Source organism: Piliocolobus tephrosceles, chromosome 10 (genome assembly GCF_002776525.5).
Source record: "Piliocolobus tephrosceles isolate RC106 chromosome 10, ASM277652v3, whole genome shotgun sequence".
NCBI lineage: Eukaryota > Metazoa > Chordata > Mammalia > Primates > Cercopithecidae > Piliocolobus > Piliocolobus tephrosceles.
The window spans coordinates 2,822,675-2,839,905 of NC_045443.1; the positions used below are offsets into that span (position 1 = coordinate 2,822,675).

General features: G+C 47.1%; 1 protein-coding gene across 1 annotated transcript in view; it reads left to right on the forward strand.

The window, feature by feature from the left end:
- CACNA1C (calcium voltage-gated channel subunit alpha1 C) overlaps nucleotides 1-17,231 on the forward strand; it is a 640,117-nt gene that overhangs the window by 415,911 nt on the left and 206,975 nt on the right. The window contains exon 6 of the mRNA XM_026447798.1: nucleotides 13,339-13,497. Coding sequence (XP_026303583.1) covers nucleotides 13,339-13,497 — 159 coding nt within the window. The remainder of the gene's footprint in view (nucleotides 1-13,338; nucleotides 13,498-17,231) is intronic.

Consider the following 17,231-nt stretch of genomic DNA (forward strand, 5'->3'; position numbering starts at 1 on the left):
TAGATAACTCTGTAGTGAGTACCTCTCATTTACCACCAAAACCATAGAGATATTTTGAAGTTTTCCCCAAAAGTAAACCATTTTTTACATTTCTAAAGGGAGGAGTGAGGATTTGCAGTGAGTGTGACCAAGCCACCCTTTCCTCTTTTTTGGCCTTATTATCAAGTGTATTGCTCAGCAAACAGCCAGTCCTCAGAAACTTCACTTCTAGAGGCTCTGTCAAGGGTTTGGCAGTAGGAGAATTTGGCAAAGATTTTTCCAATACTCTAGAATATATCCTTGTTTTCAAAACCCAGTTGTCTGGTTCTGGGAGTGAGTGTGGCAGGAAAAGCTATAGTTGGATTCTGTAGGTAGTTTCTCCCATAAGAAGTGCAGGCCAGGCCAGGCACAATGGCTCACGCCTGTAATCCCAGCACTTTGGGAGGCCAAGGCGGGCAGATCACTTGAGGCCAGGAGTTCGAGACCAGCCTGGCCAACATGGTGAAACCCCATCTCTACTAAAAATACAAAAGCTTAGCCTGGTGTGGTGGCACATGCCGGTAATCCTAGTTAGTCGGGAGGCTGAGGCAGGAGAATCACTTGAACCCAGGAGTCTCAGGTTGTAGTAACTGAGATTACACCATTGCACTCCAGCCTGGGAAACAACAGCGAAACTCCATCTCAAAAAAAAAAAAAAAAAAAAAAAAAAGAAGTGCAGGTCACTTTTGCTTTCAGAAATGGTAGCTGAGATGACTCAGATCAACTGTCCTGCTGAGGATAATTAGAAATGCTGGACAAAATATTCTAAATCTTCTTTCTGGAACTTGGAAAAGATGCCTGATAGAAATAAATGTGAATCCTCTCTGGAGAAAGATACCATCACCAACATTTTGAAATTATTTTGAAAAGCAGTTTTGTGAAACTAAGGTTTCATTCATGATACCAAATAACTGGATACACAAGGAGACAAAATAACCTGAGTGAAAATGGAGAGAAACTATAGACCATAGAAATAGACCCACAGGGAATCGAGATATTGGAATTATCAGATATAGACTTGAAAGTAACTGTGTTTACCACGATCAGAGATATCAAAGACAGGACTGATAATGTTCCAAAGAACCAGATATGGAAAAGAACCAAATGTAAATTTTAGAAATGAAGAATACAATCACTGAAATGAAAAATGCAGTGAATGGATTTAAAAGAAGTCTTGGCACCGCCGAAAACAGAGTTGTTGAACTAGAGAGAGAGCAGGGAAAAATACTGATAATCATACACAGAGACTGAAAAGATTTGGAAATGCAGAAAAGAGTGCAGAATATTAGGGAATAAATGGATGCTCACATTTATGAGATTTTTTTTTTCCTACATCTACTGACAGAATCATTATTTTTAAATGAATGTGGTGAATTACATATTAACTTGTTATGGAAGCGTAATATAGTGGTTATCTTGGTGCAGGAGGGGTAAGCGGGGCTGCCGCAGAGCTGGTGGGGTTTTATTTCTTGGTCTGAGTAATAGTTGCGTGGCTGTTTGTTTTGTGATAGATCATACATTGTAACATCTCCCATTCTTGCATTTTTTATATGTATATTTCAGTTTTTTCCAAAAAAATATTTAAAAAAGAAGAAGCAAATGTACAGGCCCAGGTAGCTACATCATTGGCAGATGCCAAAAGAGATCTGCTCCTTATTCTGCCTGGAGCAGAAAACTACAGTTTGCCACCAACAGGGAGGCAGCACTGAGGGATGGCCTTCGTGATGCAGCCACTTCCAATGGATTAGAGTTGTCGTGAGAGATGCACTGTTGAGAAGCATTGTGAGGCCCCATCAGGACCAGAGGGAAGGGGCAACATCTGCCATGGTGCAGGGCCAAGAAGTGACACATGTGTGCCGTATGGTGGTCATTTTGCCTGGATAAAGGCTAAGGAGTGGAAGTTGTGGCTTCAAGTTGGCTTGGTTTCTAACTCCAACTCTGCCATTTACCAAGTGTGTAATCTGGGACAATGTATCTGTCTTACCTAAGCCTCAGTTATTTTATCTGTATCAAGACGGTTGGAGAATTAAACGAAACAACGTATGTAAAGCACTTCAGGGGTGCCCAGTAGGTGCTGAGTCCTCGGGGAAATGGTAGTTAATATTATTACTGTTGTTGTTTGCTTTAGATCATCTTGTCTCCCTTTCACCATATGCAATTTTCTTCCAACACAGGGTTTCTTTTCTCTCTTTTTCTCTGAACTTCTCTTTTCAGTCCACATTGATAATACAGAAAATTAATTCAACTTGGAGGTTGATATTTTAATTACTCCTAAAGTTTTAATTTATTGGGGAACCAGTTATCCACCATCCCTTTCCTAGGACAAGAACCCTCCTTTAGTGTTCCTCGTACTGTGTGTGGGATGCAGAATTTATTAATATGGAAAGGCTAAATTAAAAATAAATGAAAATCTCTAATGAATAAGGACACTCTAATGAGAACATGCAAAAATCATAAAACTTGAGGCTGTAGGAAAGCTATACAGGCTATAGTTCTTTCCCTGTTTGTAGGAAGCTTTTTTTCCCAGTAAGAAAATGCGTTAGACACTTTGGAAGCTCAGCGTGATCAACTTACTCCCCTCCCCAAGGGAGAACTATCTGCCTTCCTCGTTCTAGACCTATTTTCTTTTGAAAGCCATTAAGCCTGTGAGACCATTAAAAGTGTCTGTTACTTCATCAGCCAAATGAAGGCAGAAAACATGATCTGTGAGATTCATCACATCTCCAGCTTCTAGCCAGTGCAACATGATTCATGGAGATCAGAAGTAAGCGTGGGCTAGTAGTCACAACCTGATGATGACAATGGTGATTGTCACCACCACAAATGCTAAAAGGAGCACTCGTTTTTAGACACAGTCAGGTATGACTTTGGAAGATGACCCAGAGTTGGCTAGTGAGTTATAGTAAGAGGATATTTATCTGATCACTGTCCCTGGGAGGGAACTTGTTGGCTCACAAAACTTAGGAGCCCTCCAGATGGAATACCTCCTCCTGGCTTAATGGAAGGGTGACGGTGGCACATAGATAAGACTCTGTCTTGTCTGCCAGCCATCCTCCAACTGCACTACCACATCTGCTCTCCACCCTTCCCCACTCTGCTCTCTGGCTGGGGAGTTGACCAGATGGCCTCCGTCAACAGGCTGCCTCATCTCCAACTTGTAGTTGGGTTCAGTCCATGGAGAGCGAAGCAAGAGCTCAGCAGGTGGGAGCAGGGTGAGGTTGGGTTCTTCCATCCCCAGATCCTTCCCTGCAGTTCTGGGCTGGCATTGTCACAGCCTCTCTGGATGGTCCTTTCTTTTTTTTTTTTTTTGGAGACGGAGTCTCGCTCTGTTACCCAGGCTGGAGTGCAGTGGCCGGATCTCAGCTCACTGCAAGCTCCGCCTCCTGGGTTCACGCCATTCTCCTGCCTCAGCCTCCCGAGTAGCTGGGACTACAGGCACCCGCCACCTCGCCCGGCTAGTTTTTTGTATTTTTAGTAGAGACGGGGTTTCACTGGGTTAGCCAGGATGGTCTCGATCTCCTGACCTCGTGATCCGCCCGTCTCGGCCTCCCAAAGTGCTGGGATTACAGGCTTGAGCCACTGCACCCGGCCTGGATGGTCCTTTCTACAAAATGCCCTCCTTCCCACTTTCTGTAACCATTCTTTCCACTTCTTCAGCCAGTGGTGCTAATAGATCACTGTTATTGCCACTTCCAGGTCACCCTTGTGGTTCTCTTTACCCCATCATGCCTTCATAAAAAGCACTAGTCATCTCCAGTTATCTTAATTTGAGTGTGAGGAGATGGTGGGACAACCTCATAGAAATATCTAGTAGGTTTGTTTATGAAGCATGTCTTGAACTCAGAAGAGAGGACAAAGAAAATAAATGAAGTACAGGTGTGGATGCATCTGCTTAGTGGTGACTGTTGGACTCTTAGGAAGGAGTGAAGTGCACGACTTTTCTGAGAGAGGGAGAGTTTAGAGAGAGCCACACAAAGGGCAGAAGACTCTAACATAATAAAAGGGCAGAGGGAAGCTCCACCCATGGACATAGCTCACAGGTCCGCACTTCTGGGAACTGTTTTCTTATTTTCCTAGGTGAAGATAGTCTCTCCCTCTCCTCTATGCTTCCACAGTCCTTTGGGCATAATTCTTAGGAATATTATCACTGGCTTTGCAATGAGCTGTTTCCATGGCTGCCTCCCCATCTAGCTGAAAGGTCATGGGCAGGGACTGCATCATTTTTGCCTCTGTGATATTCCTCAGACTCAAAGAGGCCCAGAAGGGAGGGAGGGAGGGAATAATGGCAGTGAAGAATTAAATATGGAGTTGCAGGAGAACCAAAATGTTGCCCTCCCATGGAGACAAGGAGAGACCATTTTGAAAAGAAGCCAGTCATCAATAGTATCAAATAGGTCAAGGAAAATGATGGCCAAGCCAAGGCATGGATGGGCCCGTTGGAGCCATCAGTAACCTTGAGGATACAAGCTCCATGAGAGTGGCAGTGACAGAAGCCACCAGCAAGAGGGGAGATCAGGTGGAGCTGCTTAAACCTATAAAGCTGCTGCACTGGGTTGTGACTCTCTGCATGACTCTGTTGAATGGCTGTTACTGCTGCTGGAAGGAGAGGCACTCACACATCATTTGTGCTCCCCAGCAGTGTGGTTAGATATGTGGCTCCTGGTCTGGCCCTCTGCAGTGATCATGTGTTTACAAATTAAAATTAAAATCAAAAACTTAACAAATAATCCCACAGGACCCTCACACCAGTTAGTGTATGGTATTTTCTGCATCCAGCGTTGGCTTCACGCACTTTACTGATTGATTATACAAATTATTTGAAAAAGTGATGTATTGAGGATAAGCCCCATGCAGGCAAAAATCCAGTCACTGCTTGAGAGTGTCTCTGAACCCCAACAAGACTAGATGAGGTTGCTGCAGCCTCCCAGAACGGCCAGCGTGCCCCCAGGCCTGGCTGCTGTCTGGTGGAGCAGCAGCTGCGGTGTCACTTGAGACCTAGTTAGAAATGCAAACTCATTCCCCGCCCACGATGGAAAATTAGAATCCGCATTTTGACAAGATCCTAGGGGACCTATGTGCTCATTCACCCTAAAGGGTCCCACTGAGACCTGTGTCATGCTTGTAAGACTACACTTCAAATGACAATGACTATCACTGATGTGGCCTTTACTGTGGGCCTGACGTTGTTCTGGGAACTTTGCACAGATTAGCTTGTTTAATCTTCACAGCAACCTTATGGGATAGGTAAACGATCATCCTGTCTTTAAGATGAGGTCAATCGTTGGTACAAGGACACGTGGCTGAGACGTGGTGGGATTGGGATTCATTGGGGTCCTTTGGCTCCAAGGGTCCCTCTTCTTCAACCACTGCACTCTCCTCCTTCTCCCGCCTCCCATGGCAACCAGCAGGGTGCTTCATAGGTTCTCCATAGGTGCTTGGAAGATGCACACGTGAGGGATGGCCTAGCTGTCTGTGGTGGCCTCAAGAAAGGGAACCTTGACCATCTGGGGAAAGCCCGGGTACATCTGCCTCTCTCATTGGGGAAGGGAGAGACTCTCCGATAGTATTTTCTCAGATAGAGGACGTAGCTGAGGATGGAAAGCTTCATTCTAGATTCCCCTCTGGGAGAAGCTGGTGTTTGATCTACACTTTCTTAGAATCTGCGTTGCAAGTCCAAGGTTAGGTTCAAGGGCAGTTATGGGGCTCAGTGGGCACAGTAAGGACAGTGCCCTTCACTTGAACACCCGGGTTTTTTTTTCAAGTTTTTTTAAAAATTATTTTAAATTTTCTTTTTCTTTTTTAGAGACAGGGTCTTGTTCTATCATCCAGGCTGGAGTGCAGTAGTGTGATCACAGTTCACTGTAAACTTGAACTCCTGGGTTCAAGTGATCTGCCCACCTCTGCCTCCTGAAGTGCTGGGATTACAGGCCGAAAGCCACTGTGCCTGGCCTTGAACACCTGCCTTAAGAGAAATCTGTTTCTTTCAGATGGCATCTAATTCTAAGAGGAAGGATTTGTAGGGAAGCTTAGAATTTGCCTATCATCTAGTGACTCTTTTTGTTTGGATTTGGCTAAAGTTTGTTGGGAAATACGGAAGGCATAACTTGTTTTGGTAGGGCCAGTCTTAGTCAGCCATCATTCAGCTAATCAGACATCTGGATTAAGCAGTATTTCTTTCTCTTCCATTCTGTAAGGACAGCCAGTTCAAGTTATGGAGTAACTTTCTAAAACTCCATGTCCTGACTCCTGCCCCAGTCCTGAAAGTGGGCTGTCACCGTAATGCTGGCTTGAAACACAGCAGAATACAGAGTCAGCCCCACTCCTGGGAAGCCCTGACTGCATCGGGTTCAGGGATATCACGTGTGGAGGGCTTTTCCCAGGCTTGAGGTCGACTCGCCATTTCTTTTCATCTAGGCTGTCCGTATTGGCAGAATCTCACATGGTGCCGCAGCCCTCTCTTCTGTTGGATTGGGTCTGCTGAGAAGTTGTGGTTAACATTGCCCCAGTAAAGCCAGCAGAGCAGAGGACCTTGGCCTAATGCTGTCCTTCCCCTGCCCCTCGTGGCACCAGATGGGGATTATTTCCTCCACTTTACAAGTGAGGACGTTATCAGGAGGGCCTTCCTCCTGTGCTTCCTGAATTGGTTTCCCTGAAAATACAAGTGACACCTGCTTCCTCTGACTTCACACAGAAGCAACAAACTGGTTCCTCAAACCTCTTTCCGGGGATTTCTTTTAAGAGACAGAACAAGGCCGGGCGTGGTGGCTCACGCCTGTAATCCCAGCACTTTGGGAGGCCGAGGCAGGCGGATCACAAGGTCAGGAGATCAAGACCATCCTGGCTAACACGGTGAAACCCCGTCTCTACTAAAAAATACAAAAAATTAGCTGGGTGTGGTGGCGGGCGCCTGTAGTCCCAGCTGCCTGGGAGGCTGAGGCGGGAGAATGGTGTGAACCCAGGAACCAGAGCTTGCAGTGAGCTGAGATCCCGCCACTGCACTCCAGCCTGGGTGACAGAGCAAGACTCCGTGTCAAAAAAAAAAAAAAAAAAAAAAAAAAAGAGACAGAACAAAGCCAGGAAGAGCATGGGGCTGACACACAGAGAGCCCTGGATATCCAATAGCTATCCAGGCTATGTTGTAGTCTGGACCTCAGAGCCCTGGTGCCGGGACCCTCTGCCTGCATGCACCTGACCAGGACCTCTCCCCATTCAGCCTTCAGCTTAAGCACCACTTCCTGGAAAGCCTTTCTGCAGCCTCCATGCCAAAGGAGGACCCTCGTGGTACCCTGTTCCGCTTCTTTAAGACTCTTCATAGAGTTTGTTATTATATGTCCATTGCGTGATTATTTGACTAATGTTTGACTGCCTACAAGCTCTGTGAGGGCAAGGCCCACAGGCCTTTTAGTCACCACCATATTCCCATCTCTATCACAGCAAGCATGGCTCATGGCCCATATAGCTTAGCTCAGTAAATAGTCTTTGAGTGAGTGAAACGAAGGCACTGGGTTAGGTGATCCCAAAGTCCTCTTCCTGTCATGGCAAACTCTGAGTCCATCTCTGAGAAACTTGTGCCCACCAACCCCCTAAACCCAAACTTCCCTCTTCCTAGTTCAGTGATTCTCAGCATTATCTTCTGATGAATTCTGTCATCAAGCCTCCTTGATCATTTTCATACCTTCCTAAGGCTTGGCTGGAATCTTCGAGTCTGAGTAATTGGGAACGTGACATGCTCATGCCTAAACACCAACAGAAAAGCAGAGCATCAATGTGGAATCCAAACAATGGAATCTAACATTGGCAGTGATCTCCAATTCTAGGGTCTTCAACAGTTCCTCCCTGTGCCCTCCCATTTCCTGTGAAATGACTCAAAATATGAATTCAAAAGAGGGAACTATGGGTTGAAGATCACATGAAAAGAACACAGTCCTTAAGAGGAGCCTTGAATCAGGCGCGTTACCTTCCAGCCCCAGAAGTTCTCATTTTCCTCTTGCTCATAAAGGCATTTTCATACTCTTTTGTGATCATATTCCTGGGTCTCTGAGCAGAACAATTCATCCCAAAAGTAGGGCTTGGTGAGATGCTGTTTTATAAAGCAAAAGAGGGTGGGATCTGTTGTCAGCCCTCGTCAGTCGTGGTGGACAGTCTGGACCAGGTAACGGAAGCACCAACTTTGACCAATCTGGCATCTCCAGACTAACCTCAAAACCACTGTAGAGAAAAGCGCCAGATACTGCTTTCTGCAATAGATGGCTTCTCTTGACCTTTTAAGGAGAAACAGGATGATTTATATATGCAGGTCCTCTAAGCCTTTCCTAACTGGAATTGTCAAGTTGCACCCCAGAGGGAATGCAGGCAGCACTGTAAGAGGAAGAAAGGAAAAGCCATGTCTGCTGGCTAAACTCCATCCTTCCCTTTTCCCAAGCCCAGCACTGAATGATGCATGCCACTGCCCAAGGCCCTGTCTCCCTGGAAGGTCTTCCTGGTACCTTGAGAGTCTTTCCACCCACCAAGAGGCAGTCACTTGACATGAGCTCCAAACTAGCGAGACTGAATTTCTAGGTTACGTGCTGTTTGATCTTTGCATGGAATCGTACGTTCCAAATTTTCCTGTAGAGCTCTCCTGTCACGTATTCAGTCCTCTTGGTCCCTTAAGTACACATGTGTTTGTCAGATCTTACCCTGATTTAGGGCTAGAAAAACAGGCTCATCACATGCGTGGGCCAATAGTGATCTTGTGTTCACAGAACATTCGACAGCAGTTGCTTCACCAGGCTTATCTAGGGCCCGTTTTCTTTCACCAACATGAGCAGCCAGCCCTGAAGAAGGCCCAACACTCGCTTATCAGCTGTGAGCATGGCCTATCTGAGAACACTTGGGTGGAGAAATGTCGTGTGTTTTCCAAATTAGAACTTGAGTTGGAGGAGCTGTTTCTGGGGCAGCTGTGAGCCAATCCCAAGAAGCTGTTAAACATCCAGGCCCCGAGAGCCAAACTCTGCACGGCAGGGTGGAGAGGAGGAAGTCTGGCTGCACGCCTTCACAAGCCAGCCTGGCTCTGCCACCCCAGGCGGGCCGCGAGGAAAGCAGATGGAAGCGAGAGCCTTTCCTGGACCAGCCTTGGAAACATCTGGGCTCTCCTGGAAGCAGGGACTCCACTAGACTCTCCCGCCTTCCCAGCAGATGTTGCAAGCACGTGTCACTGCTTTATAGACTCAGGTCATGGAGGCTGAGAGCCACTGTTTAAGTGTGTGGGGGACATTTGCACAGTAGTGAAGCCACAGGCTAGGAGCCAGACCACCTGGCACTGAGCCCTGTGCCACCACTTCCCAGCTGTGTGACCCTGGGTAGATCACTCCACTGCTCTGGACCCACTCTTTTCATCGGAAACATAGGTTCCAAATAGTGCCTACTTCCTAGGGCTGTTGCCGGGAGGAGCTGGAATGATCCAGTAGAGTGCTGAGGGCTGCTCTTGCCCATGGCAAGTCTTCAGGACACGCTCATCAAGTTGGAGGGCCTTTGGTGTTCCAGGACAGTCCTTCACCCACTGGCAGAATCCCCAGCCAGGCACTTCCTCAAGTCACTGCTTGGATACCCCTGTGGATGGGGAATCCACCATCTCTTAGAGTGCCCTACTCCACCTTCAGATCAGCCTGTTTCTTGGACAGATAAGTGTTTATCTGTGTTGAACCTAAGTCTTCCCCGGACACTTCCCAGCTGGTCGTAGCTCCATCTCTGTGGTCAGACAAAACTCATCTGACCCCTCTTCCTTAAATAGCAGTTGAGGTCCTCTGAAAATCACTGACGTTACCCTCCTGCCTGTGCCTTTTCACCGTTCCTGACAAAACACTTTCAATTTCTTCTAATGATTATTGAATGATGTTGTTTCCAATTCCTTCATTCTTGTGGTTTCTGTCTTCTCTTCAGAAGAGAAGGAAGTGCTTACTTACGAATGTGACTTGGCTCATTTGCACGGAGTCCCTCCCACGTGCCTGAGACACGAAGATGAGAAGACATGCTGAGACTCAAGGAGCTCTCAGCGAGGCAGGGAATGGTATTCCAGGCAGGGGAACCACATGCACTGGGACTGGAGGCACGAAGCCTGAGAACTGCAGGGTGTATTGCTCAAGCCTGACGTATACACTGGGAGTCATTTGAGATCAAACTGGGGAAGAAGGCAGGTGAGTTTACCTGCAGGTGACAGGGAGTCATTGGGTGACTTTCAGCTACAAAGGGACATGTTCCAGTGTGTACTTTTTTTTTTTTTTTTTTTTTGAGACGGAGTCTTGCTCTGTCGCCCAGGCTGGAGTACAGTGGCCGGATCTCAGCTCACTGCAAGCTCCGCCTCCCGGGTTCACACCATTCTTCTGCCTCAGCCTCCCGAGTAGCTGGGACTACAGGCACCTGCCACCTCGCCCGGCTAGTTTTTTGTATTTTTTAGTAGAGACGGGGTTTCACCGTGTTAGCCAGGATGGTCTCCATCTCCAGACCTCATGATCCGCCCATCTCGGCCTCCCAAAGTGCTGGGATTACAACCGTGAGCCACCGCGCCCGGCCCAGTGTGTACTTTAGGAAGAGCATTTTAAGTGTCGCTTGAAGACTGGGCAACACTGAAAACCAGGAGACCAGTTGACCAAATGACGAGCACGAAGGGGACAGAGGAGGAAAACGAGTCGTGGACGGGAAGGGCTGACAGTGGCTCTTCTCCTGGGGCCAGGACAATGAGTGATTGCTTTTTTCTTCTTGCTTCCCTGTGTTCTGTAATTTCTCTGTAATAAGTATTTTCTGTTTTCTCTATAATTCGCATATATGATTTATACAGTAAGAAAAATGTATTCATGTCTAAAGATACTTTGAAACCAAACCGGCAGGGCTTGGTTACTGAGTGGAAGGAGGAGCCTAGGAGATCAGTTTTCTGGCCTGGGTGCTCAGGTGAGTGGCGTGGCCCCAGCCTGGGTGGGGGTGTGAGGAACAGGGCATTTGGCAGGAATTCTTATGGCATCGCCGACAGCTGAAACGATGCCCACAAGCTGCTTTCACTCCGCTTGGCCTCTCTCCAGCCTGTTCAGTGGCCTCTGTCCCTGCAGGCCCTGAAACTCACCTCTCCCTTAGACACCTATCTGGAAAGCAGATGTCTGTGCAGCAATACTCAGCAGCGCTGCAGGACAGCAATAGCATTTATTTAGATGATACGTTTTGTCAGTCCTTCAGTAAATATTTACTGAGTTTCCACATATGCTCAGCACCAAGCCAGGCCTTAGTGACAAAACAGGGAGAAGAACAGGCACAGTCCCTCCTCACAAAACTCAGCCTAATGTGAGAGACAGATATAAATGTGTTAAAATCCCGTTAAGGAACATAACATTTCAAACTGAGGTGCACTCTCCAGAGGAAAGGAGATCGTTCCAAGAAGACTTAAAGGATGCATCTCTGGTCCAGGAGTTGGGTGATGATCCCTGGGCAAATGATGGACCCTGGGGAAACAGATGCTTGGGCTGAGAGTGAAGGATAAGTAGGAGGGAAGTGGGGAGAAGCGTTCCAGGTTGACGGACCAGCGTGTGTGGTGGCCCTGTGGTGGGAGGAACAGTAGCATATTCCGCTTTCTAAAAGAAGAGCTGTTTTACTGGAGTGGGCTGGGGAGAGGCAGTCAGTGCAGAGGTGGGTAGAGGAGACCCGACAGGGTCCTGCAGGGCCCAGGAAGGATCTCTTCATCCTAAGAGCAGAGGAAGGCATTCAAAGTTCCAGCAGACCTGAGGCAGCCTGCTGAGCAGCCCTCTCCCAGTGGGTGTCCCTTTATGTCCCACACCCACCGTTCTCTTGCCATTGGAGGCTGTAGCACTGAGGCCCACCAAGACACCCCCTCATGCCTGGGTAGCCCAGACTTGGGGTTCCCCCGACCTCGAGTAGCACTTGGTACACGTCCCCCACCCCCACCCCCAGCAGATGCCCTGAAAGCTGCTTTGCAGTTCAATTTTCAACTTTCTCCGCGGCTCTGCATACTCTAACACTAATGTGTGTACAACTTGCTAATTAATGGAATCATTTCAATCTGAAAACATCTTGTTCTAATGGGAGGCTGCAAGCACTCTCATTAATTCACAGGTAAAATCATTCCAGCTTTTCTTTTCTTTCTTTTTTTCTTTTTTTTTTTTTTTTTTAATCTTCCCAGCTTGGCTTAATAGCTGGGAAGAATCGTTCTAATCAGCCTTGTGAGAATCACACCACCGGAATGAAAAACACCAACAACAGCCTTGGGGTTTGGGAAGGGGGTGACCAGCCTTAGTTTACCCAGGGGCAAGCAGGGTGGATAAACGTGAGGGTGACATGCCCCACACACAGAAGGTAAAGACGCAAAAAGTGACCTGTGTAGTGTGACTTGGACGGGGTGTCCCGTCCTGTGTGTATCAGAGGTGGCACTCAGGGTGACTTTCGGCACCACTGGCTCTGCTGGAGGGAAGCAGGAGCTGCCTCCACATTCTCACCTGGAATGTGAGCACGCACTGCACTCGCCTGGGCAGGAATCTCACACGTGACTTTCTCGGGGCTGGGTGTCATCTGGGGGTGACTTGCTGGTAACCACCTTCCTGCCACTTGCGAATGATATGCAGTGTCGCTTTAAGTAAGTGGCATCCACAGTGTGTTATTTCTGATGTAGCCGAGCTTAGTAAGGGGGACCTTCTCCCCACTGACCATGGTACAAGCCCCATACCTCACCGACAACACCCATGTCCCCAGGCGGGCTTTTCCTTTACTCTTTTTACCAGAAGGATCTGGGTGCTTTCTAGAGTTTCTTTTCTTGTGGTAATAAGAACATAACAAAATTGATCATTTTAATGATTTTCAAGTGTCCAGCTCAGTGGCCGTAAGTATCTTCACACTGTTGTGCAACCGTCAGCACCACCCAGCTCCGGAACTTTCCCCAGTCCCACCGTGGGGAAAACCTGGAGGATCGTCTTGAGTCCACATGAGCTCTCACTATCCTGAGATGCTGCTCTGGCAGAAAAAGGCGCTCGGTTGCCTGTAAGATGAGATATTACACAATCTGATAGTTATGGATGGAAACAACATGTTCTTCCCCCCGGAAGTACAGCAGCTGCCAGTCCTTTGCTTTGGATGAGTCTCCAAGACAGATTTGGAGTGAGGCCAACCTGGATTTAGACCCCTGCACCATCAATCCTTGGTGTGTGGCTCTGAGCCTCAGTATTCTCATCTGAACAACAGGGCTGGCAGTTCCTTCCTTGCAGAGTTGCCGGAAGACGGCATGAGATGGCATCAGTATGGTACCCGCGGTGATGCTTGGTTCAGTGAGTGGCTCTGTCCCCACAGGTCTCCAGGTGGTCCTGAATTCCATCATCAAGGCCATGGTCCCCCTGCTGCACATCGCCCTGCTCGTGCTGTTTGTCATCATCATCTACGCCATCATCGGCCTGGAGCTCTTCATGGGGAAGATGCACAAGACCTGCTACAACCAGGAGGGCATAGCAGGTAAGAGGGCCAGGCGGCCGCGCTCCCAAGGCCCTGCCCTCTGTCACTCCTGGCACCTTTCCTTTCCCGCTGCTGGCTACACCAGCATGACCAGCAGAGCCCAGGGAAGGTCCCGTTCACTCAGACGCCCACTGGGCATGTTTAAGTGAGAGGCAGAGACCCATATCCTTTTTTTCTCAGTTCCAATTTTTGTTATAATCTGTTAAACCGGCCTAACACAAACATCGTTCAGCACTTTTCAATAAGCTACACAATTTGAGAAATATTTGAATAACTTAGATCCTATCTTTCATCAATCTGCCACTTTTCAAGCCAACCCTGAGTGTTTTAAGAATCAGAGCTGACCTGGGAATGTCAGTCTCTGCTCCTTCCACGTTTCAGTGTGGCTGGCCATCGGGTGCCCTTTCACGGGGAGCCGCTCAGCCCTGAGCAATAGGCTCTCCCAGCACTGCTCTAAGATCTTTCTACCTTCATGGTGCTGATTCCAGATCCTCTGTAATTATTGTTTCTGCTTCTCTATTCACAGGCAGATTCCCCCGAGCCCCTATTCCAGGTGGGGGAGGAGGATAGGTGGGAATCACCCCCTTGCCAGCAGCCAAACTTCCTCCCTTCAAGGAGAAGGCTTAGTTCTACCCCATGACTCCCAGTGCCTTCCTTTTTGAGCCTTCTCGCTTCATGTTCCTTCCATAAATCAATATATTTAACAGCAATGCTGGTTCATTAGGCACTTCCCTGCGTGGCACTGGAGTTTTGGCTTGCAGGATATGCTGCAAGCTGCTGCTAAAGCTACTAACATCGCAGCTTGGCCTTTTAAAGAAACATTTAAACAGAAATTGACAAGGCTTTTAAACAGACAGATAAAGCAGCTTAACACAAAGAACTTGTTGAAAAAATATTCCCCGCCCCAAAGGGGCTAGCCATGTTAAATGTATGTGATTTTTTTTTCACACAGCAAGATCCATCATCTTAGTTTTTGGCATCTTGGTGGAGAAAGGGGAGCATCATCTGCTGGGAACAGTGAAGGATACCTAATTTTCTCCATCGACACTGCCCCTTATTCCCACTCAGTCCTAGCATTCAGTTAAATGGGACCTCTCACTTCACTGGGGTGAGGAGGGATAGCTTCCAAACAACAGGGAGTGAAATTCGTAGAGAAATCAAAATAGAATACTTTCTATGTATAATCTAGTATGACTGGATGGATTAACTGCATATTTGAGGGGGTTTCTAGTTTATTTCCACATAGCCACAGTCCTAAAAACAAAACAAAAAACCATACACAGAGAACATATACTCCTATAGACACAGAATCACACAAATGTTTTCACTTTTTGGATGGAAGTCTGTTTAACAGGAGACTGTTTTTTCACTCTAGAGAGAATTTCCAAATTACTTGGGTCATAATCATATAAAATAAACTATCCTGTTTTCAAAAATAGAATCCTTGTTAAATTGGAAAAAGCAGATCTTGCCTGTAGCTAAAATTCTGAGATTTTCAGCCTTGCTTAAAGAAATGCCAGACCATAGATGAGTAATATTTTCCCCTTTAACTAAAATCCTTCCTTGTATTCAGGTTGATTTGTAGCTAGCTCAGGACCAATAAATTCATTGACTTGTGTGGCCCTGTGAGAGCTCGTTTTAAGACTCCTTAAGAACTGACTATGGTGTGTCTAAAGTTGATGCAGTTGTATTGAAATTGTCAATGACCATTTGACCCAAACTCCTCAGGAAGTCACAGACATGTGGGGTCTCAAAGATTCCCCATCAGTCCAGCAGTGACGATGGTGAGGCTCTCACCAGCAACATGGGGAAGAGCGAAATGGTGGAATTCAGCCGTCGCGCCGAAGATGGCGGCCCTGCTGTGCAATCAGATGTCTGTGCACCACAGAGCTAAGGAGAGGGGCTCCAATACTGCAGGCGGTTTCCATCATCCTAACGAGAAAGCAGCCCAAGTGTGTTTTCTGCTGGTGGTGGGCTCTTGCAAGGGCCTGTGGGAATAAGTGGCCCTGAATACTGGTTGGAAGTCCAGGGCTTTGTTACCAGGCCTCAGTGACCCTGGACAGTCAGAAAAGGGTGGGCATGGCAGACAAAGAAAGCATGGCACAGGGAGGGAGCCGTCCTCAAGGTCAGAGCCACAGGGCCCAGTGAAGAGGTCGCCCCAAGTACTGAACCTGTCATGGACTCCTCTTAGGACAAAGATAAGACTTGGCCTCCCCAATTGGAATGACCAATTTAGGATCACATTGTCCATCCTTGATAGTAAACAGGACCAGGAAAAGTGCCTGAGAAGTTGCCTCCTACCAAGAGACTCATCAGATGGTTTATGTGATGGGTTTATCTTTGCCTGCAAGTTCAGAAGAGAAGTAGGCTCCCCTCACGGAAATGGCCATGAGCCAAGGGGGCCAGGACAACAACAGAAGTGCTCCAGAGAGAAGGGCCCTGCCAGGCTCCATGAGAAGGTGGCCTCACTCATTCACCTGAACCAGAGTCCCTGCTGGGAAGAGGGGCCCAGGACACAGCTGCAGAAGCCTGTCCTCTCAAATACTCTGCAATCAAGAGCTTGCTGTCCCTTCGTTCCCAAACCTGCCATCTGATCACAAGCCAGGACCCACTCCGTCATTCTTAGCACAACATGATGCTGCTGCCGTCAAGCCCTTGTCCACCCACATAGTCGGCAGTGCAGACAAGGAGGGAAAATGTGCAAGAACGTAGACATATCTGTGCAGCCGTGGAGCAGAAGACCAAATACTTGCAGGCTTTGAAACCAACCCCTAAGTGTTTTGGAGAGTTTTATATAAACTTTGGAATGGGTGGTTTAAATTTTTTCTTTCTTTCTTTCTTTTTCTTTTTAATTTCAGACTTTGGGTTGAATTACCCTATTTTCTGCAAATTTAGATGACACAAAAGTGCTTTGTGAGCCCTCGTTGTAATTTTTGATGAGATTTACATCAAATTATTTTTATAGTCCAATATTATTTCACAGACTGTGAATTTTATGTATCTCTAGATTTCAAAATACATTGGATTTTGATCCATGTTTCCAACAAAATCCACAAAGAAAGTTAGGGAATTGTTCAGGTGAACCATATTCTGCCTCTAGACTGCCCTTCCAGGCAACAGCCCCTGGTGAAGATAGTCTCAGAAGAGGCAGTGTTACCCTAATCCCGGAGACATCTGCAAGGTGCCTTCTCAGCTCCTCAACAGACACATCACCATATGCCGATACCTTTTGTTTCTGGTTGTCCCATCTGTTTGATGGTGTGCTGAGCCAGGTCACTCTGAATAGCTTCCCTAGGACAGTAGTTACCCCTGAGACTGGCACAGAATTGGTTGGCTAAAACCTAGAAATGAGATCATCTTCATTCTATTCACTCCTTAAAGTTGAGTTTTAAAAAAGTAATTGATTTTTGTCTTTAGTGATTTCTCCTTGGAATCACTAACTGGAGCTCTCCCAGGATTTTGTGTTTTTGTTGCTATTAACTGCGTTTCTAAAATCTCTCCTAATCTTCATCTCCATTATTTTACCGAAAACTTAATTTGGACTTTCCAGAATGACTCTACCTCTCTTCATTCCTGTCTTAAAATGCAGAACTTGCATTGCTTTGTTTCCTTCTCCCACCTCGTGTTCCCACTTTCCTCCCCAGGACTTCATGACTCTGCAAAAGAAAACCAACACATTTTTACGTTTTAAGCAAATTTCTCCTCACCCTAGAGTATGTGTTGCTAGGACCTGC